General features: G+C 34.8%; 1 protein-coding gene across 7 annotated transcripts in view; it reads left to right on the top strand.

Annotated features, from left to right (window-relative positions):
- LOC148954888 (glutamate receptor ionotropic, kainate 2-like) overlaps positions 1-26,728 on the top strand; it is a 453,254-nt gene that overhangs the window by 108,134 nt on the left and 318,392 nt on the right. For all 7 annotated transcript variants that reach the window (XM_089099042.1, XM_089099050.1, XM_089099034.1 and 4 more), the window contains exons 3-4: positions 17,359-17,498; positions 19,149-19,269. In XM_089099042.1, the coding sequence (XP_088955168.1) occupies positions 17,359-17,498; positions 19,149-19,269 (261 nt within the window). The remainder of the gene's footprint in view (positions 1-17,358; positions 17,499-19,148; positions 19,270-26,728) is intronic.

The raw sequence follows: 26,728 nt of genomic DNA, 5'->3' as shown, positions 1-26,728 counted from the left end.
TCAAGGAAAGAAATCCAAAATGTACTTTGAAAAATTAAGAGAATGTAACTGTGAAAAGGTAAACCACGACAAAACACTACTGAAATATTCCAACTCTTGCATTTCACGAAAGAAATCCAAAATGAAATTTTAAAAATCAAGAGAATGTAACACTGATAAATTAAAGCCCTACAGAACACTACTGAAATATTCCAACTCTTGCATTTCACGAAAGAAATTTAAAATGAACTTTGAAAAATCAGGAGAATGTAACTGTGACAAGGTAAACCACAACAAAACACTACTGAAATAATCTAACTCTTGAATTTCATGAAAGAAATTCAAAATGAACTTTGAAAAATCAAAAGAATGTAACTGTGAAATGGTAAACCACGACAAAACACTACTGAAATATTCCAACTCTTATATTTCACGAAAGAAATTCAAAATGAACTTTGAAAAATTAAGAGAATGTAACTGTGACAAGGTAAAGCACAACGAAACACTACTGAAATATTCCAACTCCTGCATTTCAACAAAAGAAATCCAAAATAAACTTTGAAAATTCAAGAGAATGTAACTGTGACAAGGTAAACCACGACAAAACACTACTGAAATATTCCAACTCTTGCATTTCACGAATGAAATTCAAAATGAACTTTGAAAAATCAAGAGAATGTAACTGTGACATCGTAAATCACGACAAAACACTATTGAAATATTCCAACTCTTGCATTTCACGAAAGAAATTTAAAATGAACTTTGAAAAATCAAGAGAATGTAACTGTGACAAGGTAAAGCACAACAAAACACTTCTGAAATATTCTAACTCTTGTATTTCAACAAAAGAAATCCAAAATGAACTTTGAAAAATCAAGAGAATGAAACTGTGACAAGGTAAAGCATGACAAAACACTACTGAAATATTCCAACTCCTGCATTTCAACGAAAGAAATCCAAAATGAACTTTGAAAAATCAAGAGAATGTAACTGTGACAAGGTAAACCACGACAAAACACTACTGAAATATTCCAACTCTTGCATTTCACGAAAGAAATTAAAAATGAACTTTGAAAAATCAAGAGAAAGTAACTGTGACAAGGTAAAGCACAACAAAACACTACTGAAAAATTCCAACTCTTGCATTTCAACAAAAGAAATTCAAAATGAACTTTGAAAAATCAAGAGAATGTAACTGTGACGAGGTAAAGCACAACAAAACACTACTGAAATATTCTAACTCTTGCATTTCAACAAAAGAAATCCAAAATGAACTTTGAAAAATCAAGAGAATGCAACTTTTACAAGGTAAAGCATAACAAGACACTACTGAAATATTCCAACTTCTGCATTTCAACAAAAGAAATCCAAAATGAACTTTGAAAAATCAAGAGAATGTAACTGTGACAAGGTAAACCACGACAAAACACTACTGAAATATTCCAACTCTTGCCTTTCACGAACGAAGTTCAAAATGAACTTTGAAAAATCAAGAGAATGTAACTGTGACAAGGTAAAGCACAACAAAACACTACTGAAATATTCCAACTCTTGCATTTCAACGAAAGATATTCAAAAATGGAATGATAAAAATCATTATAATTTATCTGTGAAAATGTAAAGCACAACCAAACACTACTTAAATATTCCAAATATTGAATTTCAACGAAAGAATTCAAAAATGATCTTTTAAAAATCAAGAGAATATAACTATGACAAGGTAAACCAAAACAGAACACTACTGAAATATTCCAACTCTTGCTTTTCAACAAAAGAAATCCAAAATGAACTTTGAAAAATCAAGAGAATGTAACTGTGACAATGTAAACCACGAAAAACCACTACTGAACTATTTCAACTCGTTCATAACACGACAGAAATTAAAAATTAACTTTTAAAAATCTATATAATGTTAATGTGAAAATCTAAAGAACAACAAGACAATAATGAAAAATTCCAACTAGTTCATTTCAACAAAAGTAATTCAAGATGGACTGTAAAAAATTAATAAACTATAACACTGACGTTTTAAACCACAACAAAACACTACTGAAATATTCCAAATCTTGCATTTCAACAAAAGAAATCCAAAATGAACTTTGAAAAATCAAGAGAATTTAACTGTGAGATGGTAAAGCACAACAAAACAATAAATAAAAGTTCAAATAGGGATAAAATCCTTTTAATAGACAGTGTTTTTTATAACAGTGATAGAAATTCACAAAAATACCAGATATTTCGGTCACATATGTGACCGAAATATCTGGTATTTTTGTGAATTTCTATCACTGTTATAAAAACACTGTCTATTAAAAGGATTTTATCCCTATTTGAACTTTTATTTATCGTCATGGAAAGGCAGGTGGTCTCCGAAATTATCTACAGAACAAAACACTACTGAAATATTCCAACTCTTGCATTTCAACAAAAGCAATTACAATAGCAAAAATAAAAACAATGTGAGTTTTTAAGATACCCTTTATAGAAACATAAACACCCTAATTAAAAATAAAAAGAAGATATTTAAACCGGCCTACATCAACAATGAGCTCTTGAACATTAAATAAACATACACATTAAATCGCTCATCCCCAACAAAACACTACTGAAATATTACGACTCTTGCTTTTCAACAAAAGAAATCCAAAATGGACTTTGAAAAATCAAGAGAATGTAACTGTGACAAGGTAAACCACGACAAAACACTACTGAAATATTCCAACTCTTGCCTTTCACGAAAGAAATTCAAAATGAACTTTGAAAAATCAAGAGAATGTAACTGTGACATGGTAAAGCACAACAAAACACTACTGAAATATTCCAACTCTTGCATTTCAACAAAAGAAATTCAAAATGAACTTTGAAAAATCAAGAGAATGTAACTGTGACAAGGTAAAGCACAACAAAACACTACTGAAATATTCCAACTCTTGCTTTTCAACGAAAGAAATCCAAAATGAACTTTGAAAAATCAAGAGAATGTAACTGTGACAAGGTAAAGCACAACAAAACACTACTGAAATATTCCAACTCTTGCATTTCAACAAAAGAAATCCAAAATGAACTTTGAAAAATCAAGAGAATGTAACTGTGACAAGGTAAACCACGACAAAACACTACTGAAATATTCTAACTCTTGCATTTCACGAAAGAAATTAAAAATGAACATTGAAAAATCAAGAGAATGTAACTGTGACAAGGTAAAGCACAACAAAACACTACTGAAATATTCCAACTCTTGCATTTCAACAAAAGTAATTCAAAATGAACTTTGAAAAATCAAGAGAATGTAACTGTGACAAGGTAAAGCACAACAAAACACTACTGAAATATTCTAACTCTTGCATTTCAACAAAAGAAATCCAAAATGAACTTTGAAAAATCAAGAGAATGCAACTGTGACAAGGTAAAGCATAACAAGACACTACTGAAATATTCCAACTCCTGCATTTCAACAAAAGAAATCCAAAATGAACTTTGAAAAATCAAGAGAATGTAACTGTGACAAGGTAAAGCACAACAAAACAATAAATAAAAGTTCAAATAGGGATAAAATCCTTTTAATAGACAGTGTTTTTTATAACAGTGATAGAAATTCACAAAAATACCAGATATTTCGGTCACATATACAGTGACCTTTTTGTGAATTTCTATCACTGTTATAAAAAACACTGTCTATTAAAAGGATGTTATCCCTATTTGAACTTTTATTTATCGTCATGGAAAGGCAGTGTGGTCTCCGAAATTATCTACAGAACAAAACACTACTGAAATATTCCAACTCTTGCATTTCAACAAAAAAAATTCAAAATGAAATTTGAAAAAACAGGAGAATGTAATTGTGAAAATGTAAACCACGACAAAACACTACAGAAATATTCAAACTCTTGCATTTCAATGAAAGAAATTCAAAATTAATTTTGAAAAATCAAGAAAATGTAACTGTGACAAGGTAAAGCACAACATAACACTTCTGAAATATTCAAACTCTTGCTTTTCAACAAAAGAAATCCAAAATGAACTTTGAAAAATCAAGAGAATGCAACTGTGACAAGGTAAACCACGACAAAACACTACTGAAATATTCTAACTCTTGCATTTCACGAAAGAAATTCAAAATGAACTTTGAAAAATCAAGAGAATATAACTGTTACAAAGTAAACCACGACAATACACTAATGAAATATTCCAACTCTTACATTTCACGAAAGAAATTCAAAATGAACTTTAAAAAATCAAGAGAATGTAACTGTGACAAGGTAAAGCACAACAAAACACTATTGAAATATTCCAACTCTTGTATTTCAACAAAAGAAATCCTAAATGAACTTTGAAAAATCAAGAGAATGTAACTGTGACAAGGTAAAGCACAACAAGACACTACTGAAATATTCCAACTTTTGCATTTCAACGAAAGAAATTCAAAATGAACTTTGAAAAATTAAGAGAATGTAACTGTGACAAGGTAAACCACGACAGAACACTACTGAATTTAAATTTGTTTCATCTCATTCGAAGACATGTAAAAAAAAAGTTGAAAAAAAAAATCATGTTAAAAAATAAATAAAAAAAATGGGGAGGGGGGGGGGGGCAAAAAGTTGGAGGGAGGGGGTGCCCAACGAGTTGGGGGGTCAGGGACCTTTGGGGAGTTGATGTCTCTGCTGGTTAGTGTCGTTGGTGCTTATGATACTTGATGGTTAGTACTCATAGACACCTTACTACCTGATTTGCAAGGATTTATAGGGTTTGTTCTGAATTTCATTATTAAACTTCTTTTCTTACCATCTACATCTCTCTTAGTATCAACTTTTTAGTATACTAAAACGTTAGACCCTATTTTAAATTGACAACACTGTTCAAACATCACTTGTGTATTATACAGTACGCAATCAACCCATCTCCCCCAAAAAATATTTTATTCAGAGATTTCATGTTAAAAAAATTATCCAATCACTAATTAGAATCAATCACACTCCTATTATTCAAAACATTAATATTCCATCTCAAATACCTCATTCTATCAAATTTTCAACTTGATATGCGTAGCCTACTGGCAGGAACCAATGGGGGAATCCTCGCTCGTAATTGCTAATCACCTTAACCCTTTTATTCATCGTCAAGTACATGCTCCAAAAATATTTTATTCAGAGATTTCATGTTAAAAAATTATCCTATCACTAATTACCCCTTTTTTGCAAATGTCAATCAAACGCCAAGGAACGTAATCTCACCGAACACGTCAAACTGTTTCCAAGGCAGATTAGCTTTTTAAAATGTTCATGCGTAAGTTTAATGTCTCAGGCATGGGTTTTTCTTGCGCAATTCATGTACCCTTCATATTGTATACACTATTATCTTGCCCCGTTTCTTGTACCCTTTCATGTACCCCTGAAACTGTATACTAGGTAACTACTAATATTTTCTGTTCGTTTTAAGTTTTGATGTTACTCCTTATTTTCACTTGGAAAACTTGTTTTTTTTTATAATTAATTTCTGATCTTTTTTTAAATAATGCTGGGAAATCCGGCGCCCCCTTCATATTAATGTCCCTTCCCCCAGGAAAACTTCCTTCATGAACAGATCCTCCCATATAACCCCCGACCCACCCCACCCCCACTACCAGAAAAAATTCCCCCTGAAAACGTCTGTATACTTTTCAATAACCATTACTATATGTTAACATTGGGTAAAGTTCATAACTTTCAGCCCACCCCCCGGGGTCTTCGAGGGATTAAGTCATCCTAAAAGACATAGTTATAATATTTTTGACCATGCTGAACAAAATGGCTATCTCAAAATTTTGATCCGGTGATTTTGGGAAAAAAATGAGCGTAGGAGGGTGCCTAGTTGCCCTCCATTTTTTTGGTCACTTAAAAAAGGCACTACAACTTTTAATTTCCGTTCAAATGAGCCCTCCCGCGATATTCTAGGATCACTGTATTGATACGATCACCCCTGGAAAAAAAAACAAACAAAAAAACAAATAAACACGCATCCGTGATCTTTCTTTTGGCAAAAAATGCAAAATTGCACATTTTTGTAGATAGGAGCTTGAAACCTCTACAGTAGGGTTCTCTGATACGCTGAATATGAGGGTGTGATTTTCATTAAGGTTCTATAACTTTTAGAGGGCCTTTCCCCCTTTTTTTGAAAATCAGCCAAATTTTCTCAGGTGCGTAACTTTTGATGGGTAAGATAAGACTTAATGAAACTTATATTTTTGAAATCAGAATTAAAATCTGATTCTTTTGATGTATCTATTGGTATCAAAATTCCATTTTTTAGAGTTTCGGTTACCATTGGGCTGGGTCGCTCCTTACTTACAGTTCGTTACCACGAACTGTTTGAAAAGAAGAAATATAAAATTTTATTTTCTTTTTTCCATGAAAACGACTGTATCAATAAAAACGAACATAAATTACTACAAAAAACTTTTTCCACAAAGTAAGTTTTTCAAACAAAATTTAGGAACTCTATTTAACCAAAAATGAGCAGAAATAAAGTCAAATAATCTTCCAAGCTTAAAACTACCATAAACCACAGTAAATAAATAAACGAAACCCAAAACGAAGAGAAATTACAATAAACAACCGACTCAAACTCAAAACTAGCAGAAATTAACATGAGTTGGGCTGACAACCCCCTTGCATTCTTAAGATCAGAAAATAATTTGCACTTCACTGAAAACAAAATACATTTTAAATTTTTTCACTTTTTAACTTTAATAAATCAAAAATTATCAAGACTTCGAGGAATAAATATCAGTATATGCATAGTAAACAGACAATCCACGTTCATTTGTTGTTGTTTTTTACAGTAAAGTACGTTCTGGTCTTGAGAAGGCGTAGGGTTTGTCATTCCTGCTCCTGCTAATTTCTGCTAGTTTTGAGTTTGAGTCAGTTATTTATTGTAATATCACTTCGTTTTGGGTTTCATTTATGGTGATTTGTGGTATTTGGTGACTAATGGTGATTTGTTGTACTTCCTTTAGTGTTAATGGTGATTTGTGGTATTTGGTGACTAATGGTGATTTGTGGTACTTCCTGTAGTGTTAATGGTGACTATTTGACTTCATTTCTGCTCATTTTTGGTTTAATGGAGCTCTTTACTTTATTTTGAAAAACTTATTTTGTGTATAAAGTTTTTAAATTAACGTTCCGGAAATGTACAGCATTGCGTGCCGCATTTCAGTTTCCACTTTCACCTAACTAATTTAAGCCCATTGACAACAACAAAAAAAGAAAAAAAGCATGCTGGCATTTAAAAACTTTAATAATTAGTTGCAGCAGTAATTAATTTTCCAATGAGTCTCATGCATTCTTCATGAAGTCTAATAACGAAATTAGTGAGACATAACTTGTCTCAAAGTTGAATAATTCATTAACAAATTTAAACGGTAGAAGTAGATATTTTTACCAATTATTAAATTGTTGTTCCAATTCATCAACCCTTTCTTGTCAGTCATCTAACCATTGAAACAAAAGACATCAAATAGTTTTTTGTTTTTTTTACTTTAGTCTTTGGCAATATTTTTCTTAGATAGCGTACTCGTCAGAGCAGGGACGGATCCAGGATTTTTTCTCGGGGGTTAGGGGGCACAATAGGTTGATCCGACAAAAACATTTAGGGGGGGGGGCAAAATAGGTTGATCCGATAAACTTGCGTTAGGAGCAAGTTTAATTAACGCAAAATTGAGTTGATTAAGTAAATTACACTACTTTACACTACGCTAGGGTGATCCTCCCCTCTGGATTCGCCACTGCATCAGAGTAAAGAATGCAGTTAAACCTTACGAGAGCGCTCCTCCATTGTTGTATATTTGTCATTGTCTTGCGGGAGCAACGCTTTGGTTTTTTCCTTGTTTTCCCATGCTGCCAATTTCAGTTTGTTGTGAGAAAATAGTGCACAGAAAGGGGGCACATATTCTCTACTGTGTTTCAAGCGTCTTTTTCTTATTCTCCATTTTTTTTCAAATAACATCATTCGTATCATTTATAAATAAATAAGGTTTAAGGTTTAAACTTCCTTTTATGCTTTTAAAGATTTTTTTTTGTACCGACGAAGCTTCATAGATGTGCATACTGTCTTATTCAAAAAGATAAGCGATGAGAGAATTATAAAGAACGAGAAAAACACATCGAGTTCTCCAATGCAAAGGGTCTTTGTAGTTCACGAGTTATTTTGTTTTACTTATATTCTTGAGGTCTCCCTGACTGACCCTAAATATCTTTGCTCTCTGAACAAACGAATGTGAATTATTTTTTTTAATATTGACAAAAAACATCAAAATACAAATACAATGTTCCATGGGCTCAAAAATCTTAGGCTTCTCTGAGGAGCCTATATAAGAGACCCATAAAAAATTTCACAAGGGACACAATAGTCAATTTACTCAAGGAGGAAGAAATAGCCACAAGAGTAAATAAAAAAAAGTGTAACATTTACCCCATCCTCAGACCCGAATAACATCAACAAACGAGTCGTCCATAATAACTATAAATAGAAAAAACAATTTTTTTTTAACTGAAAGTAATGAGCGACATTAAAACTTAAAACGAAAAGAAATTATTCCGTATATAAAAGGGGCTGTCCCCTCCTCAACGCCTCGCTCTTTACGCTAAAGTTTGATTATTTCTCACAACTCCATTTTTAAAAATATAAGAAACTTTATCGTAAAGAGCGAGGCGTTAAGGAGGGGACAGCCCCTTTCATATACGGAGTAATTTCTGCTCGTTTTAAGTTTTAATGTCGCTCCTTACTTTCAGTTAAAAAACTTGTTTTTTTTATTTAATTTCTGAAGGTTTTTAAATTAATACAGGTTTTGATTTTGGCTCACCGTACATGAACAATTAAAATGAAATTTGTACATTATTTTTACTTTTTTTTTGGCTAAACGGCTATGTCGAAAGTTGTTTAATTTTATTTACAAAAATTTTTATTAGTAATAACTATACTTAACTCACGAATTACCTTACGTAACGAACTTATATATTCGTATATTTTTATTACGTATTCTAGCGGGGTTCGCCCCCCTAGTCAATAACTCGCTCTTTACGCTAAAGTTCGAATTTTTTTTCTAATTCTTTAAGAATGACCTCTTAATCACAAAGGTCGTTTATTAGAATAAATAGCTCTTATGAAAGTACTAAAAAAAAACTTTAGCATAAAGAGTGAGGTATTGACTAAGGGGCAAAACCCAATCACATACGTAACAGTTTCTGTTCGTTTTAATTTTTGATTTTGAAAAGTTTTTCAGTTTAAAACTTGTTTTTTTTTTATTTAATTTCTGATCGTTTTTCTAAATAATGCTGGGAAATCCGGCTCCTCCTTCATAGCAATTTCCCTTTCCCCATGAACAATTCTTCCATGGAAAGATCCTCCCAAGTAACCCCTGAACCAACCCCCACGGCCAGAAAAAATTCCCTCTGAAAACGTCTGTATGCTTCTTGCAGAATTATTTGCCGACTAGGGAAGTTGTCAATGTAAAAGAAAAACTACCTCTGTATTGTTTTACCTCTTTATAATTTTTTTGGCTCCTTAGGAATAATGCCTCCCAATATACCTATAAATCTAGCCCACAATAAAAGTGGAAAAATATAAATAAAATCAGCTATTTCAGGGAGCCCAGGCAGCTCATTGAGTATGACCAGCTTCCATGGCTGCTTACAGGGGGATGGGAGAGTGGGCGAAGCCTCTCCCCACAGAAAACAGAAATATATTTAATATGCTTAAAAAGTGCAAAGTGAGAAATCCACATTAAAACCTTGGCAAAGCAAAACTCATGGTAGTAATCCGTCCCCTCTGGGAAATTTTCTGACACAACTCACACTGGCTTTAGATTACATATTAAATAAAAAGAACAAGTTTTTTAACTGAAAGTAAGGAACGACGTTAAAACTTAAAACGAACAGAAATTTGTCCGTATATGAAATTGGCTGCCCCCTCCTCAACACCTCGCACTTTACGCTAATGTTTTTCATTGTTTAAAAAAAAATAGAGTTGTGGGAAGGATCAAACTTTAGCGTAAAGAGCCCGACGTTGAGGAGGGGACAACTACTTTCCTATACGGAATAATTTCGGTTCGTTTTAAGTTTTAACGTCGCTCCTTACTTTCAGTTAAAAAAACTTGTTCTTTTTATTTAATTTTTGAACGTTTTTGAATTAATGCAAGTTTTGATTTTGGCTCACCGTACATGAATAATAAAAATAAATTTGAATATTAATTTTACTTTTATTTGGTTAAATGGCGTTCTCGAAACCTGTTTAATTTTATTTACGAACGTTTTTATTAGTAATAAATATACGTAACTTACGAATTAACTTACGTAACGAACCTCTATATTCTTATATTCTTAATACGTTTATTAGAGGGTTCGCTCCCTAGTCAATACCTTGCTCATTAAGCTTAAGTTCCAATTTTGTTCCAGTTCTTTAAAATTGACCCCTTAATCACAAATGCCGTTAATTAGAATAAATAGCTCTTATGAAAGTAATAAATAATTTTTGGCTTAAAGAGCGAGGTATTGACTAGGGGGTGAACCCAATCATATACGTAATGCTTTCTGTCGTTTAAGTTTTGATGTTGCTCCTTACTTTCAGTTAAAAAACTTGTTTTTTTTATATATAATTTCTGGTCTTTATTTAAACAATGCTGGGAAATCCGGCGCCCCCTTCATAGCAATGTCCCTTTTCCTATGAAAACTTCCTTCATGATAAGATCCTCCCACATAACCCCTGACCTACTTCCCCCCCCCCCCTACCCGAAAAAATCCCCGCGGAAAACGTCTGCATACTTCCCCATAACCAATACTATATGTTAACATTGAGTAAAGTTCAAAACTTTCAGTCCTCCCCCCGGGAACTTTGGGGGATTAAGTCATCCTAAAAGACATAGTTATCCTACTTTCGACCATGCTGAACAAAATGGCTATCTCAAAATTTTGATCGGGTGACTTTGGAAAAAAAAATGAGCGTGGGAGGGGGCCTAGTTGCCCTCCATTTTTTGGTCACTTAAAAAGGACACTAGAACTTTTAATTTCCGTTAGAATGAGCCTTCCCATGATATTCTAGGACCACTGGGTTAATACGATCACCCCTGGGGGAAAAAAACAAATGAACACGCATCCGTGATCTTTGTTCTGGCAAAAAATAAGAGAATTCCACATTTTTGCAGATAGAAACTTGAAACCTCTACAGTAGGGCTCTCTGATACGCTGAATCTGATGGTGTGATTTTCATTAAGGTTCTATTACTTTTAGGGGGTGTTCCCCCTTTTTCGAAAATAAGGCAAATTTTCTCAGGCATGTAACTTTTGATGCGCAAGATTAAACTTGATGAAACTTATAAAATTGAAATCAGCATAAAAATTTGATTTTTTTTAATTATCTATCAGTGTCAAAATTCATTTTTTTTAGATTTTCGACTACCATTGAGCCGGGTCCCTCCTTATTTACAGTTCATTTCTACGAACTGTTTGATAAGATAATGTCTTAAAATATTTTTGTATTAGATAACCACCATCTATGTTCATTCACCGACTATCAACTGTCTATTTCATAACTTACAACCACTATAATAGATTGTGAAGTTGGAACGGTTGACTGTACACCAGCTACAAACATTCGAACCTCCGCACGCATCATGAGGATGGAGAGGAGATATAAACGAAGAGAAGGAGAGAAAATACATAACAATTTTTTTCACCTCCTCAGATACAAATAGGTTGACAAGTTGCTTCTGTACGATGCTTAAGAAAATGCTTATAAGGAGTCCACAAATCTTCTATAGAGGCGAGGTTCTCTATTAAGGCCTTTTTTAAGAAAAAGAAAATCCCTTTACCTTTACCATGCCAGAATGAAGTGCAAAATAAATATTTTTTTTGCGAAACACTCCGTTTTGTGACCCGTCACTTCTAGGAATAAATTTCTGCATAATCTGGGTCTACGATAATTTGTGATCTGCGATTTTGATCAATTTGTCTGATTTCTAAAAGATAAAGGCCTTTTCTCGGAATTTGTTTTAATACTCTGGAAAGACTTTGATAGCTATCACCTATTTTGCATAAAGCACGTTGTTCAACGGTTTACTGGCTCCAGAAAAGAGGAACAATTATGGATATCATCATCCAGACCGTTTACTACTATACAGGGCTGCATCCAGGATTTATTTTCCGGGGGGGGGGGATTCAAAAGGATTTTTTCTCCAGGGGACGGTTAAAAAAAAACTTTTAAAAACGCATCAAAAATTTGCTTATATTTATTAATGTTACTTTTTACGAGTCATAAAAACATTTTAGGGGGGGGGTTAAAACCCCCTAGTTCCTACCCTAGATGCCGCCTTGCAACTATTACTATAAGAACAACGTAGAGTTCAATAACATAGAATAATTTTCATTCCTCCAATGATTTGCTTTCCGAACATGGAATCGCCACTAGAAGACGCTGTTTCAATTCGTTGTGGTTCTCAGCCATTTGGCTCATCTTCTGATTAAAGGTTCTCAGCCATCAAAGGAGTAAGAATAAAATTAAAGGGTATAGGACCAAGAGACTTTTTATGAAGAAGAATGGGGTCTCGACTAATTTGTAAGAGGAATCTGCAGGTTAGGTTAGGTTAGGTCAGTCAACCCCTCCCCCTGGATACGGCCTTGAGAACAGGGCAATTAAACTTTGGAAGCTATCATAGTAAGATATTCAACTGAAAATATTATTTTACCGCTTTTTTAGGTGGTTCTCAGCCATTTGGCTCATCTTCTGATTCCCGTGACAGAGTCACTTTTTTACCCATGCATCTTGTGTATTCTGGCATTTGGATGCAAAGAGCAATAACAAGAATGTTTAGTACCAGAAAGAGAACAGTACCAGAACAAGAGAACGTTTTGGGGAGGGTTTTTTCAGGTATGGAGAAATTCAGAATAATCAGACTGACTTTAGATTGTCAGTTTGATAACCTTCGATCTTTGATTTTAGACTAGCATTTTTCTCAGTCAGTTGCTACTAAATGAGGTACTACCAACAAGTGGTGGCTACTACATTATAAGGTCTTCATGGAATCAACCGGTGTTTTTGTATGGCTGAACTGCTGTAATTGCTGAATTTTATCTAGATTGTGGTGGATAATCTGTCAGTATTGTCGTCTATTTTCGCTAGCCCCTCCCTTTTTTACATCTTTTTCTCTACTCTAGAAATTGAACTGGTAAACCTGCTACATCCACAGAATAAGAACATGGTTTTGACAGTTCGACATTTCAATGGTTTACATTTTAGTGTTTTAAGTTTTTTTTGGTTATCTTACGATCATAATAATTCATTTTTTATTCATATATTGAATTCAAATAATGAGCCAGTAAAACTACGGTACTCGGCGTCAGGGTTTTACCAGCTCGCCAAAAAAATTTTCACGGGGCACACTCCACTTACCGTACATGATACCTCTTGGTCGAGATTAAGATCACTTGGCTTCAATAGTTTTACTGAAAGTCGCTCGATCGGATATAGATAATACTGTATGGTACTCTTTCTCATCTATTTGACCTGGTTTAATCTTGTCGTGTCGACCAGCTGAAAAAGCTAGCATACATTAGTAAGAAGGCAGACATAGTCGTCACTGACGGAAAAAGTCACGTGAATAAAAAAAGAAGCAAATTGTACTGTTTCTGGCAGTATATGTCCTCTTCCTTGCAGACTGCTTCCTCAAATCTAGAAGACTAGAATATCAACACGAACTATATTCTGAATCAAGCATTTATGTGCCTTTCCCATTGAATTTTTGCAATATTCTTCCAGTTCAAAAAATCTACAGTAAATGCAAAAATATCACTAGAAATTTTCAAGAAATGACTAGAACTCACTAGCCAAGAGGAAACAGAATGAAAAAATCACAAGAAATAGTGATAAACCTCTAGGGCTAAAACCCTGTAGGCTACTTGAGCTTTACCACGCATGTCTACTGATTGCGGCCAGTTTAGGAATAATTTAGATCGGGCCCCATTTTTATTTAATTAGTTTGTTTCAGCCTTTGGAATAAACTGGTTGCTATTGTTGCCAGATAAAATTCTAAGAGTTTTGTGAATTTATTATACTTATTATTTTTTACAATAAAATAATATTTTATCATGAGGTTTATTAGCTTATGAGCGAAAAAATTATTTCTGAAATACTACAAGACTGTTCCAAAGACAAACAGTTCCAAGGAACATAGCTTCTAAACAGACATAAAAGACATAATCCATTTTTAAACCTGAAACCTGGAGTATACCCTTAACCTAAAGGGAATTAATCCTATGAATTTTAATAAAATGCGCATATTTCAAACATCAAAACTGAGAAATAGCTCGCATAATAAACGTCTTCCCCATGCTGTGTAATTTCATTATACATCTTGTAAAAATCCGTATATCGAAAATATTGATTGCATTAATTTACTGAGGTTTTGGAGATGCACTAATAAAATTTACAAAAATTATTTACAGACTAAGGAGGTTGTCAATGTAAAAGTAAAACTACCTCTTTAGTGTTTTACCTCTTTATATTTTTTTTGGCTCCTTAGGAATAATGCCTCCCAATATACCTATAAATCTAGCCCACAATAACAGTGGAAAAATAGAAATAAAATCAGCTATTTCAGGGAGCACAGGCAGCTCATTGAGTATGACCAGCTTCCATGGCTGCTTACAGGGGGATGGGAGAGAGGGCGCAGCCTCTCCCCACAGGAAACAGAAATATATTTAATATGTGTGAAAAGTGCAAGGTGAGAAATCCACATTAAAAGCTTGGCAAAGCAAAACTCATGGTAGTAATCCTTCCACTCTGGGAAATTTTCTGACACAACTCAAACTGGCTTTAGATTATATTAAATAAAAAAAAACAAGTTTTTTCAACTGAAAGTAAGGAGCGACATTAAAACTTAAAAAAAACTTATGAAAGGGGCTGTCCCCTCCTCAACGCTTCGCTCTTTACGCTAAAGTTTATTATTGTTTTAAAAAATAAAGTTATGAGACAAAGTCAAACTTTAGCGTAAAGAGCGAGGTGTTGAGGTGGGGACAGCCCCTTTCATATACGGAATAATTTCTGTTCGTTTCACGTTTTAATGTTGCGGCTTACTTTCAGTTCAAAAAACTTGTTTTTTTTGTTTAATTTCTGATCATTTTTTAGTTAACGAAGCTTTTATTTTAGTTCGCAGTAATTGAATAAGTAAAAACAATTTGCATAAAAATTTTACTTTTCTTTTGCTAAATGGATGTCTCTAAATTTGGTTATGACGTAATTTACAAATTAACTTACGTAACTAACTTCTATATTCGTATATTTTTCTTCTAGCAAAAAATACAAAGTTGCAGATTTTTGCAGATATGAGCATGAAACCTATGAAATAGGGTTTTCTGATACGCTGAATCTGACGGTGTGATTTTCATTAAAATTCTTTCACTTGTAGGGGATATTCCCCCCTCTTTAAAAAATCGGGTAAATTTTCTCAGGCTCGTAGCCTTTGATGAGTAATACTAAACTTAATAAAATTTAAATATTTAGAATCAGCATTATAAACCCATTCTTTTGATACATTTATTGACATCAAAATTCTGTTTTTAAAAGTTTCAATCACTATTGAGCCGTATCGCTTGTTTTTTTATTGTTTTTTTTTATTACGTACATGTTATTACGTATATGAGGGGGTTCTCCCCTAAGTCAATACCTCGCTCTTTACGTAAAAATTTAAAAACAAATTTAACTCACAAACCCCGGGATCAAAAAGACCATTTAGTTAGAATAGATAGATATTTTTAAATCAATAAAAAAAACTGGCGAGTAAAGCTTGAGTTTTTAACTGGGGGGAGAACCCCCTCATATACGATATAAACTCCGTTTATTTAAAGCCCAAATTTTACTTATTATTTTCAGTTGAAAAGAACTTGTTTTTTTTTAAATTTAATTTATGATCGTTTGTTAAATAATGATAGGAAATACGGTGCCACACTCATAGAAATGCCCCCTGCGCCAAAGAAACTACCTCCACGGAAAGACTCCCGAGTAACCCCCTCCTCCCGCCCCATCCTCCAGAAAAAAAAATCCTTCCTGAAAATGTCTGTATACTTCCCAATAACCAATAAATAATGCTGGCAAGTCCGGCGCCCCCTTCATGGCAATTTCCCTTCCCCCATGAAAACTTCCTTCATGGACAGATCCTCCAACATAACCCCCAACCCCCCTTCCGTCACTACCAGAAAAAAACCCTCCTGAAAACCTCTGTAAACTTCCCAATAACCAATACCATATGTTAACATTGGGTAGAGTTCATAACTTTTAGCCCTCCCCCCGGGGACTTCGGAGTATTAAGTCATTCTAAAAGACATATTTATCATAATTTCGATCATGCTGAACAAAATGGTTCTCTAAACATTTTGATCGGATGACTCTGGGAAATAAATAAACGTGGTAGGGGGCCTAGTGATCCTCCATTTTTTTCGGACACTTAAAAAGGGCACTAGAACTTTTAATTTTCGTTCGAATGAGCCCTATCACGATATTCTATGACCCCTGTGTTTATGGAGTCATCCCTGGGAAAAAAAACAAAAAAAAAAAACAAAAAAACAAATAAACACGCATCTGCTATATTTCTTCTGGCAAAAAATGCAAAAGTCCACATTTTTTCATATAGGAGCTTGAAACGTATATACTAGGGTTCTCTGATACACTGAATATGATGGTGCGATTTTCATTAAGGTTCTATAATTTTTAGGGGGTCTTTCCCCCTATTTTTGAAAATCAGCCAAATTTTCTTAGGCACGTAACTTTTGATGGGCAGCACTAATCTTGATGAAAGTTATATATTTGAAATCAGCATTGAAATCTGATTCTTTTGATGTATCGATTGGTATCAAAAACCCGTTTCCTAGAGTTTCGGTTATAATTGAGGCGGGTCGCTCCTTACTAATAGTTCATTACTACGAACTGTTTGATATCATAATTTTGACTTGTGGCTATTTGATTTTCAGCATGTAAGCAAATATCGTCCATAATAACTATAAATAGAAAAAACAAGTTTTTTTTAAGTGAAAGTAAGGAGCGACATTAAAACTTAAAACGAAAAGAAATTATTCCGTATATGAAAAAGGATGTCCCCTCCTCAACGCCTTGCTCTTTACGCTAAAGTTTGATTCTTTCTCACAACTCTGTTTTTAAAATAATAAAAAGCTTTAGCGTAAAGAGCGAGGCGTTGAGGAGGGGACAGCCCCTTTCATCTACGGAATAATTTCTGTTCGTTTTAAGTTTTAATGTCTTTTGATGAGTTTTAATGATTTTGATCAATATGTCTGATTACTAAAAAATTAAGCCTTTTCTTTAGATTATATATCATAATTTTGACTTGTGGTTATTCGATTTTCAGCATGTAAGCAAATATCAAATGGTGTTCAGGCTGTTTTTGGTCCCTCTGACCCCCTTCTTGGGGCACATATTCAGTCTATATGTGATGCTCTGGAAATTCCTCATCTGGAATCGAGGCTTGACACGGAAATACATGTCAAGGTAGGTGTCTATTGTTAAAGCTTGTTTTATGGATAATGAGCGATGAAATAATTTTTCTAGTGTTTATATGATTATGACTTTTTTTTTCTTTTTTTACAATTCAATAATCAATATGTCAATAATTTTCGATTTTTGACAGGTTGGTAATTTTTAATATGTTTATGATGAAATAATGTTTGAATGCCTTTGGAGTATGTGAAACGTCAGTGAATATATGCAGTAGCTGAGATTTTTACGAAAACTTTAATTAATAATGCAATATTCAAACCTTAAATTAGAGTAGCTGTAAAATATATTTATGGTGTTTAGAGTAATTAGGAGTTCTGAATTTTTTAAACAACTTTCTCTTCCACCTTCTTTAGATAGCTGTCGTGATTTCTTACAGAAAGAATATCTTGTTGAATTTGTACAACATAAACACAAATTTGAGAAAATATAACAAAATTGAGAAGTTGAGAAGTTATGCAGGTAGATTATTTCGATCTGAATGGGTTAATAATAGCCAAAGCCAAATCAAGAAGGAGAATTTCGAGCGTCGGACTAGTCGCATTTATTTTGCAGCTCATTTTCCACGATATTTATAAGCAACGTACGTTTTGTGTTTCATGTGAACAATTTGCTTAATTCAAAAATTTTTATGGAAAAACTTGAGTGGCAAGCAGTTATTGTTCAGGCCACTCATATTTTTTCTCGTTTTTAGAGCAAAGAAAAATGAATTAAATTTGAACCAGCCTAAAAAATCTTAGAACGACCGGAAAAATATATTAAAACAACTATTAGAACAAACTTTTTGAATGATTTTCACACATTGATAAAACTTGTCAATGTCATCAATCTCGAATTTATATTCCTTACTGCTGTGTGTAATTTGTTTTCTGATCATAACACTCCTGTGTTTTTAATATATTCAACGTCTATAGTTTTTTCTGAGATAAAAAATCTAAGCAAAAGCAAAACGGCTGTTGCAAAAAGCTGTACGAGGTTATTGCGGAGCAAATATTGTCCAATTTGAATTTTCTGGGAATGCTGTAGAGAAATTTCACTGAAAGTTCAGATTAGATCCTTTTTCTGAGCTTAAATGAAACAGAAGAATTCCTCATTTGAAAAAAACTAAGCCAAGTTTTTATTTTATATAACAGCTTGTAAAAACGAGTTTTTTGCTAGTAGTTTTGTTTTATTTGAGTGGATCGACATTTTATTTTATATTTTTAGCATGCTTGTAAGCAATTTATGTTCAACTTCAGTCTCATATACCTCAGCTCACCATCACTACTGATCTCGATCTCGCACAATCTGGGCCATCTGCAAGTGTCTCAACAATTTCTGACAAAAATTATTAGACCGAAAATGTCTCTAGTATGAGGAGTAAATCCTGTATAAAGAATTTCTTTAGAGAATTATTGTCTGTTTCGTTTGGTTTCTTAGTTCAAAAAGACTCGTTTTTTAAAGATACAAGGAGTTTCGAACAAAGCGGCTCTAGTGGTGTACTTTTTGTTTTGATCTGGGTCTTTTTTCATAGGAGTTATGGGTTATTATATTTCTTAACATTGGACGTGATCGTCTCTTGCTAGGTTGCTAGCTACCGCTAAAACTTGGAAAAATAAAAATATTGCCGTTGATATCATTTTAAGCGATATAATTTTTTTCCAGGGTTCTCAGGAGTTTACTGTAAATCTACATCCTTCGCAAGAATTGTTAAATAGTGCTTATAAGGATTTAATGACGTACCTGAATTGGACTAAAGTTGCCATTGTATACGAAGAAAATGGAGGTAAGGCTAGCTGATTTCTAAGGCTCAATAACATAATATAATATAATAATCTTTATTCATTCCCTTTATCATGCTGCAATAACATGGGCATCGTCAATTTAAGCACAAAAAAAAAAGAAAAGCACAAAAAGACATCGCACCAAGAAAAACACACATCATGAAACATCACCTCTACTTCAGGACACTATTTTTGTAACATCTGACGTAGTAGGGCACAAACAATTTTAGATATCTTGTTGTTGAGTGTGTAGGCGGGCACTCCAAGGGTTTTTCCTCTTTTTCAGAGTTTACAACTGTGTCGTTTGCGCGCGCTTCTCTGAAGTAACCGGAGAAAGGATCTTTAGATATTTTGATGACCTCCGGATGTCAGCCCCAAACGTCCTCAGCAGGTCTTGCCTCCGGTCATTCAGGGTGGGGGGCTTGATGTTGCTAAAGCTGTTTTTCTAGTTTTTATAATTCGGCACAAGAATTATTTTGCAGGCTCTTTTGTGAATTTTTTCCATTCGATTTCTGTGCTTCTCTGTAAGCGACGGGTGCCAGGGAGGGCACCCGTGCATCATTAAGGGCATTACATAGGTTTTATAGCACGAAATAGGAGTTGCTCTGTCATTCCAAACCTTTATAGATTTGCAAAGGATTTTAGAAAACCAGCTACCTTTGCTGTGATATGGCTGATGTGATTTCCAATCGAGAGATCATAACTTAATGTGAAACCAAGTATTTTTACTGATTTCTTTATTTGGAGAGGTGCAGATTCATTTATGCTCTTCTTCTTCTTCAGGACGTTGACATGCATTGCACAGCTTTTCTCGAGGCTTATCTGGAGCTTCACTTAAACAGCTTGATGTTGAAGCTCTGCAACAAGGGGTATGAGCTGATTGGGAGTTTGTGACAGGAAGTGCAGCAGGCTTAGCGAAAGATCATCTGCAAATTTATAACTCTGTTTGTGTTGCCTCATCAGTTGGTTGATGATTATAACAAATAAGATGGGACCTAACTTGCTTCCTTGGGTAGCTCCACAGGTGATGTCTTGGAAGTTGGAAGTTTCCCCGTTTTCGAGTTCTACGCACTGTTGACGACCAGAAAGTAAACTTGCAATCATACATAAGAAAAAACGCGAGACTTCCGGGGCACGGGCTTCATTGATCACAGTCTCATGATCAAGCAGATCGAAAGCTTTCACGAAATCAGAAATGATTATTTCAGCAAGGGCCTCGGGATTTTCTAGGTGCTCTAGTAGATAATGAAGTAATCTGACCAGATAGTGAGTTTTGCTGTGTCCTCGACGAAAACCGAACTTCATAGGATCCATTTTGTGTTCAACTTCTGCTAGTAGCCAGCGTAAAATAAAATCTTCGAAGACTTTTGAAATGACGGGCGTCTTTAAGATTGGCCTGAGATCGGATTGTGAGCTTGGTGATCTTTTCTTTGGAATTGGTGTGATAAATGCCTTTTTGAACTTATCTGGGAAAATGCATTCCAGTAGGCACTGGTTATACACAATAGCCAATGGTGTAGCGGCAGCATGGTGGTGGGGAGCATGCATGTATCAGCCTTATAGGAATATCACCAGGGTACGAGGCTTTTCTAATGTCAAGGTTTTCGAGTTTGTCTTGGACCTGGGAAACTGTAATAATAGGGATGGTTTCGATTGGGTCATCTTGTGTCATAGACTTTAGGGGAGGCTACTGGTGACAAATTTTTGACACGTGTGCATGAATTGCTTCTATAATTACATTCTCTCTGTATTAGCCCCTCAGGAGGCATTTACACTTCTACTGTCCTATCAGAGTCTGTACAGCTGTGTGGAACTGTCCTGTGTCACTGGCTGACAACTTAGCACAATTTTGGTGTCCATACAGACGTCTAGCTTGCTTTCGGAGTATAACTATTATGTTTCTTTTCCGTTTATTTTCGTCAGAGTGTGGCTTTGTCTCATAAAGCATGTCTCGCTCTGCCATTGCTGCTTTCATTGTCGGAATGACCCATGGTTTATTTTGTGCCCTAACTGTAACTTGCTTTCCAGGGAAGAATCGTTCGTGCTCTCGAGTTGTTTGTTCATAGAGGAGTTCAGTCATGCTGTTTGCGTCTTTGTTTTCGAAAAGGCAGAACCAGCATTCTGAGTTGAGCCATTCTCTGTAGCCAACTATACCTTCTTCTGTAAGTGGACGGTAGGTGAACTTGGTTGGTTTAGTAAGTTTCATTGTTGACTTTGGCCGTAATATAACTGTTGCATGGTCACTGGTTGAGAGTGGTGCTTCCGCCAAAGGATCTAAGTAGAAATCACCAAGTATAGTGAAGATCAAGTGTAGTGAACCATTATGGGTGCCACCTGGGACAAATTCTAAAAGTGTCTTTCTGAGTAATCGATAATTACTCCCCTTCCATGCCTGAAAATGGACTGGTTTAGAAACTGATGGGGATAACATTACACACTGAAAAGCTGCATAGATGTATTATTTTTTTTAACATGATACTTACAATAGAACCGAATAATTATCTAAAAAAAATGTAAAGCAACTGAATCAGATTTAAAAGAAAACCTAATTGAAATGGCCAGATAATTGTATTTTTTTTAATTTTTTTTTGTGCTCTGATACTTCGAAAGATTTTTCACTCTTTGGTGATTTACTCAAGCCACACTGCTTCACAATACCACAAGTTTCACTATACCACACAACAATTCTGTTTACATTCTTTCATTAAGGGGAAAAACTCAAATCTTCCAAAAACAGTCTATAGGAAACTGATATACATTTGCTTCAAGTATAATTTGAAAATCAATATCTCCATTAGATTTACATTACCTTTCCCAAACCACCAAATTCTGAGCCAACCAAAAGTTTTGAAGCAAGAGATGAGTTTCATTTCAATTATGCACGTATATGCTCGACCTCATCTGACTCGAATCGACACGTATCTGACTTAAGGCCACGTTTGCAGTTTAACAGATTTATGTTCTGCACAAAAGCTCATGTCGTGGTAACGATATATTATTATTACAGCGATTCTGATGACTCAATTAAAAGGTTAAATAGAGGATTTTGAATCGGGATATAGTTCAAATGTAAAACCTTTCTAGTCTTGCCACGATTCTATAAAAATATGCCTTATTTGTATATATCCTATAACATTTTACTACTTATGGTCTCACATTAAATTACACTTATATTGGTAGTGCTCCTGCATGTACAGGCACAGAGTGCCGGGTTCAAGAGACCAAGGTTCCTCCCAGGAAAGCCCTAGAGGGACTATTCCCAAGGAATGAAGGTTTCTACTCTCACATTTTGTGAATAACCTAGTTCACACCAGCGGTGTGAACTAGGTTAATTTCACCGAGTTTCACTCGGTAAAATTAGTTTCAGACATAAAAAGGTGTTTGGCGTATCCTCCCCCACGGGAAATTGCTCCGCGTGGGAATACGTATCCCCATACCCTGATTCACACAAGTAAAAACTTTTTTTTTGAATTTTATGGATTTAGTTTTTTTTTTAACAAAGGTGCAAGGCTGCGCTGCTGCTCCCGAACTCTTCAACTGTGTCATGGGCCATGATCTCAACAGAACACTGCCGGCGCATCCGTTTGGCATCAATTTTGCAGGAAGAGTTCTGGCAGATGTCGACTTCACTGACGATGTTGCATTGGTATGCGAAAATCTCAATGATATCAAAACTGCACGGGAAGCGCTTGCATCTGTTGCAAGAAAGCTTGGTTTAAATGTAAACTGGACCAAGACCAAAAAATTATCTGTGGACAAGACACCATGCAGCCCCCTGACAACTATAGAAGTATGTGGCCAAGATGTTGAGATAGTCAAGCAGTTCACCTACCTTGGTTCAACTGTTTGCTCAAACTGAAATCTAGATGCAGATATATCAGCAAGGGTGGCAAAGGCGAACGCCGTTTTCGGCCGCTTACTGAGAACAATATTTCACAAACCCCAGATCAGCCATCTCACGTAAGCTCGCATCTACTCTGCCTTGGTAGCAAATGTCGTGTTGTACTCGTCAGAGACTCGGCCTTTGACGCTGTCGCAGATCATGAAGGTATATGCTGTTCAGACAAAACACCTCCGCAAAATTGAACACGTTAGGTGCATCGACAGGGTACGGAATATGGATATCTTCTTGTCCTTTAAACTACCACCCCAGTCCGAACAGCTTGAGTCCCGCTCCCTGCGTTGGTATGGTCATTTACTTCGCCTACCCCCTGAAACACCCGCCCGAGTTATATTTGACTTCGATCTAACTTCAAACGGCTGGAAGCGCCTCAAAGGTAGACACGTATGAGATGGGCGGATATCATCCACGATCGACTCACGGCGTGGGGCATTGACCCAAGTAAAGCTCCTACCCTGGCACAAAACAGGCCACTGGAGACGACTAACGGCCCTGACGTCTGGTTCCCTCTACGCTGGCAACGCTGCCGAACAAGAGCTTTAAGTTAAGTTAATGGGGAAGGTATTTTTCAAGCGCTGGTGGTCAATTCTCCCTCTCCAATTTGTGTTCCTGATAAGTTTGAAGCTTGGAATGTCTTATTCTAATTCTGGGTTGCTTACATTAAGTTCCATGGGGTTTCAAATGCGACAAAATAGAACCAAGCCCAAAATGAAAAATTCCCACGTCTGTAGAAATACCCATATAAAAATTTAGAGTCCCAAGATAGAATATGGAATAGCATCTTGTATACAAAACCATAATTTCGGTAATAATCACTTACTCTCTTCTTTGCCTGATTTGTCAGTAAAATAAGATTGACTTATTAACCATTAATCAGGTACCATTTTAAATTTCAAACATCATAGGACTTTATGTCTGCTCGTCTTAATTTTTAATACCAGATAACTTAGCTTGGTTAAGCGAAGCACATTTACATATAAAAAATATTTCCAGCGTATCCCCCTCGGAAAATCTCCCCGCGAAAATTTGTACTCGCCATGCCCTGATTGACACAAGAACAAATCTTTTTTGGGTAATATTTCTAGCTTTAGTTTTTTCATGCTAAGGTGTATTTCTAAAAACCATAGGGGCCGATCCCCCCCCCCAATTGGTATACCTGGCAAGTGCAGAGGCTGGAAGAACTTATTTTGGTTCTGGGTAGCTGATAATAATTGCCAAGAAGTTTTACAAACGAAAAAATAGAGCCAAAGTGGGAGGAATTTTCCAAGGAGGAGTTTTCCGTGAGGGGAGTGAATTGTTAATGGAGATGGACCCAGATTTACCGGCATTATTTGAACAATGATCATAAATTAAATAAAAAAACAAGTTTTTCATTTAAAAATAAGAAGCAACAGTAAACTTCAAAACGGACAGAAATTATTCCATTTGTGAGAGAGTTGGGGCTCCTCCTCGATACCTTGCTCTTAAAGCTAAAGTTTGACTGTTTATCTCAATTTTTAAGAATGACTCCTGAAACACAAGGGTCGTTTAATCAGAATAAGAGCTTTTTTAAAGGTATTTAAATACATTCTAAGACCACATTGGCTATACATAACATATGAAACTAAGAGAGGAAAGAAAATAAATGAAAAATAATATAAAAAAGTGAGAAAACGAGGATTTTGTCAGCCAGTGGCAAAACATGAAGACGAAGAATAAACAAATATTCCGACAAGAACCTCCACCAAGTCGTCCTCAGTGCTAAACAAAAAATAAAGAAAGAAAAAAAAACGAAAATCTAACCTTTTGAAGTTTACCCGACAAAGACAGAACAGACACTAAATAAAAACCAGGTAGGAATCAATGAAAAAGAATTTACCAAGAGGATTGAGCACGAATCCTTTGCCTTGCATTAATTTTAGCATGTCTACAGTTTCGGTTTTCATTAAATATGCAACTATGTTCTCATAATTTAGACTGGGAGAAAATATTGATTGAGTCTTTTAAAATTAAATTGTTATAAATTGGGCTTACAACCCCGAAGGCTGTTCAGCTCCAAAATTTTATGGTCTGCCTAAAATCCATACGTTTTGGTGCTATCTTATCTAGTTTTGATGCAGTTTCTATGTACACTTCATGCGATGTCCATAAATGTGAGCAAGCTATACAAAGAACATTAGAGGAAAATTCCGCTTGGTCAGATTAAAAAACTTTGGAAATTTACACAATAATGAGGCTTGTTCGTCTTTGCAACAATTTCTCTACGTATTTTAAGTACCTAGAAAATTTTTTCCTTTAAATCATGGGCCTATCCATGGGCACTTTTTTGTCTCCATATTTGGCAAATTTTTACATGGATTTCATAGAACAATCTGCTTCAAACGGTTTCCACTTAAAACATTCTATCTGGTTTCTTTTCGTTGATAATATCCTTTCTGTTAGGGAACATGGACAGGACTCTCTGAGAGATTTTTTGGCACATTTGAACTCTTTTGATTCGAACCTCCAGTTCACAATGGAACTGGGAGATTCAGGAAAGCTGCTTTTCTTGGATGTTTTGATTATAAGAAATACTCCTAGCCTTGAATTTTCTATATACAGAAAGCCAACCCATAATGATCGATATCTACACTTCTCTTCGAATCACCCCCCTTCTGTGAAAAATGGGGTAATAATCTCTTTAGTCGACAGAGTTTTAAAAATCTGTTCACGTAATCATATAAATTCTGAGTTAAACTATATATCAAAGATGTTCTATTCTGTAATGGTTGCCCAATAAACCTTATTGAAAATATCATAGATAGACAATTAAAAAAGATAAAACAAGAAAATAGGGACCCCTTCCCTTTGATTCAGTTATTCTGGCAATTAAGAAAAAAACTTTCCCCACTTTGCCATACATCTCAAAACTTAGCGATAAACTTCGAAAATTTATAAATAAACATAATCTCTCTGTTTCTTTCAAAACTGAACAAAAAGTTGAACATTTTTTCAACTTAGGAAAAGATAAAACTGATCCTGTACTAGGTAAGGGTGTCTACAGAATCCCGTGCTCATGTGGGAAAATTTACATTGGTAGGACCCATCAACAACTTGTTGAACGTTTGCATGAACACAAAATTTCAGTAGATAAGTCCCTGAGATTGGAAAATAAAAATGACAACTTTGATTCGGCCTTGGTCCTGCATATATTTGAAAATCATACACATCTGGTTCTTTTTGAGGAGGCAACTTTAATATCTACTGTAAATGGCCTACCGCAATCTTTTAAAGAGGTAATTGAGATAAAAAAAAAATAAATAAACGGAAATTTGGCTAAAATAGAGACACCGGATATATTTCAATTAGCTCAATTTATCACAATTTAATTTTAAAAGACTCAATCAGTATTTTCACCCAGTCTAACTTAAGAGAACCTTTTTGCATATCTAATGAAAACCGAAACTGTACACCAGCTAAAACTATTGCAAGGTAAAGGATTCTTGCTCAATCATCTTGGTAAATTCCTTTCCATTGATTTCTACCTGGTTTTTATTTAGTGTCTGTTATCTCATTGTCGGGTAAACTTCGAAAGGTTAGAT

Source organism: Artemia sp. Qi Xiang Cuo, chromosome 2, assembly GCF_049724085.1.
Source record: "Artemia sp. Qi Xiang Cuo chromosome 2, ASM4972408v1, whole genome shotgun sequence".
In the NCBI taxonomy this organism is placed as follows: Eukaryota; Metazoa; Arthropoda; class Branchiopoda; order Anostraca; family Artemiidae; genus Artemia; species Artemia sp. Qi Xiang Cuo.
Note: the sequence above shows the minus strand (reverse complement) of the source record. Positions and strands in the feature narration are given on the sequence as shown.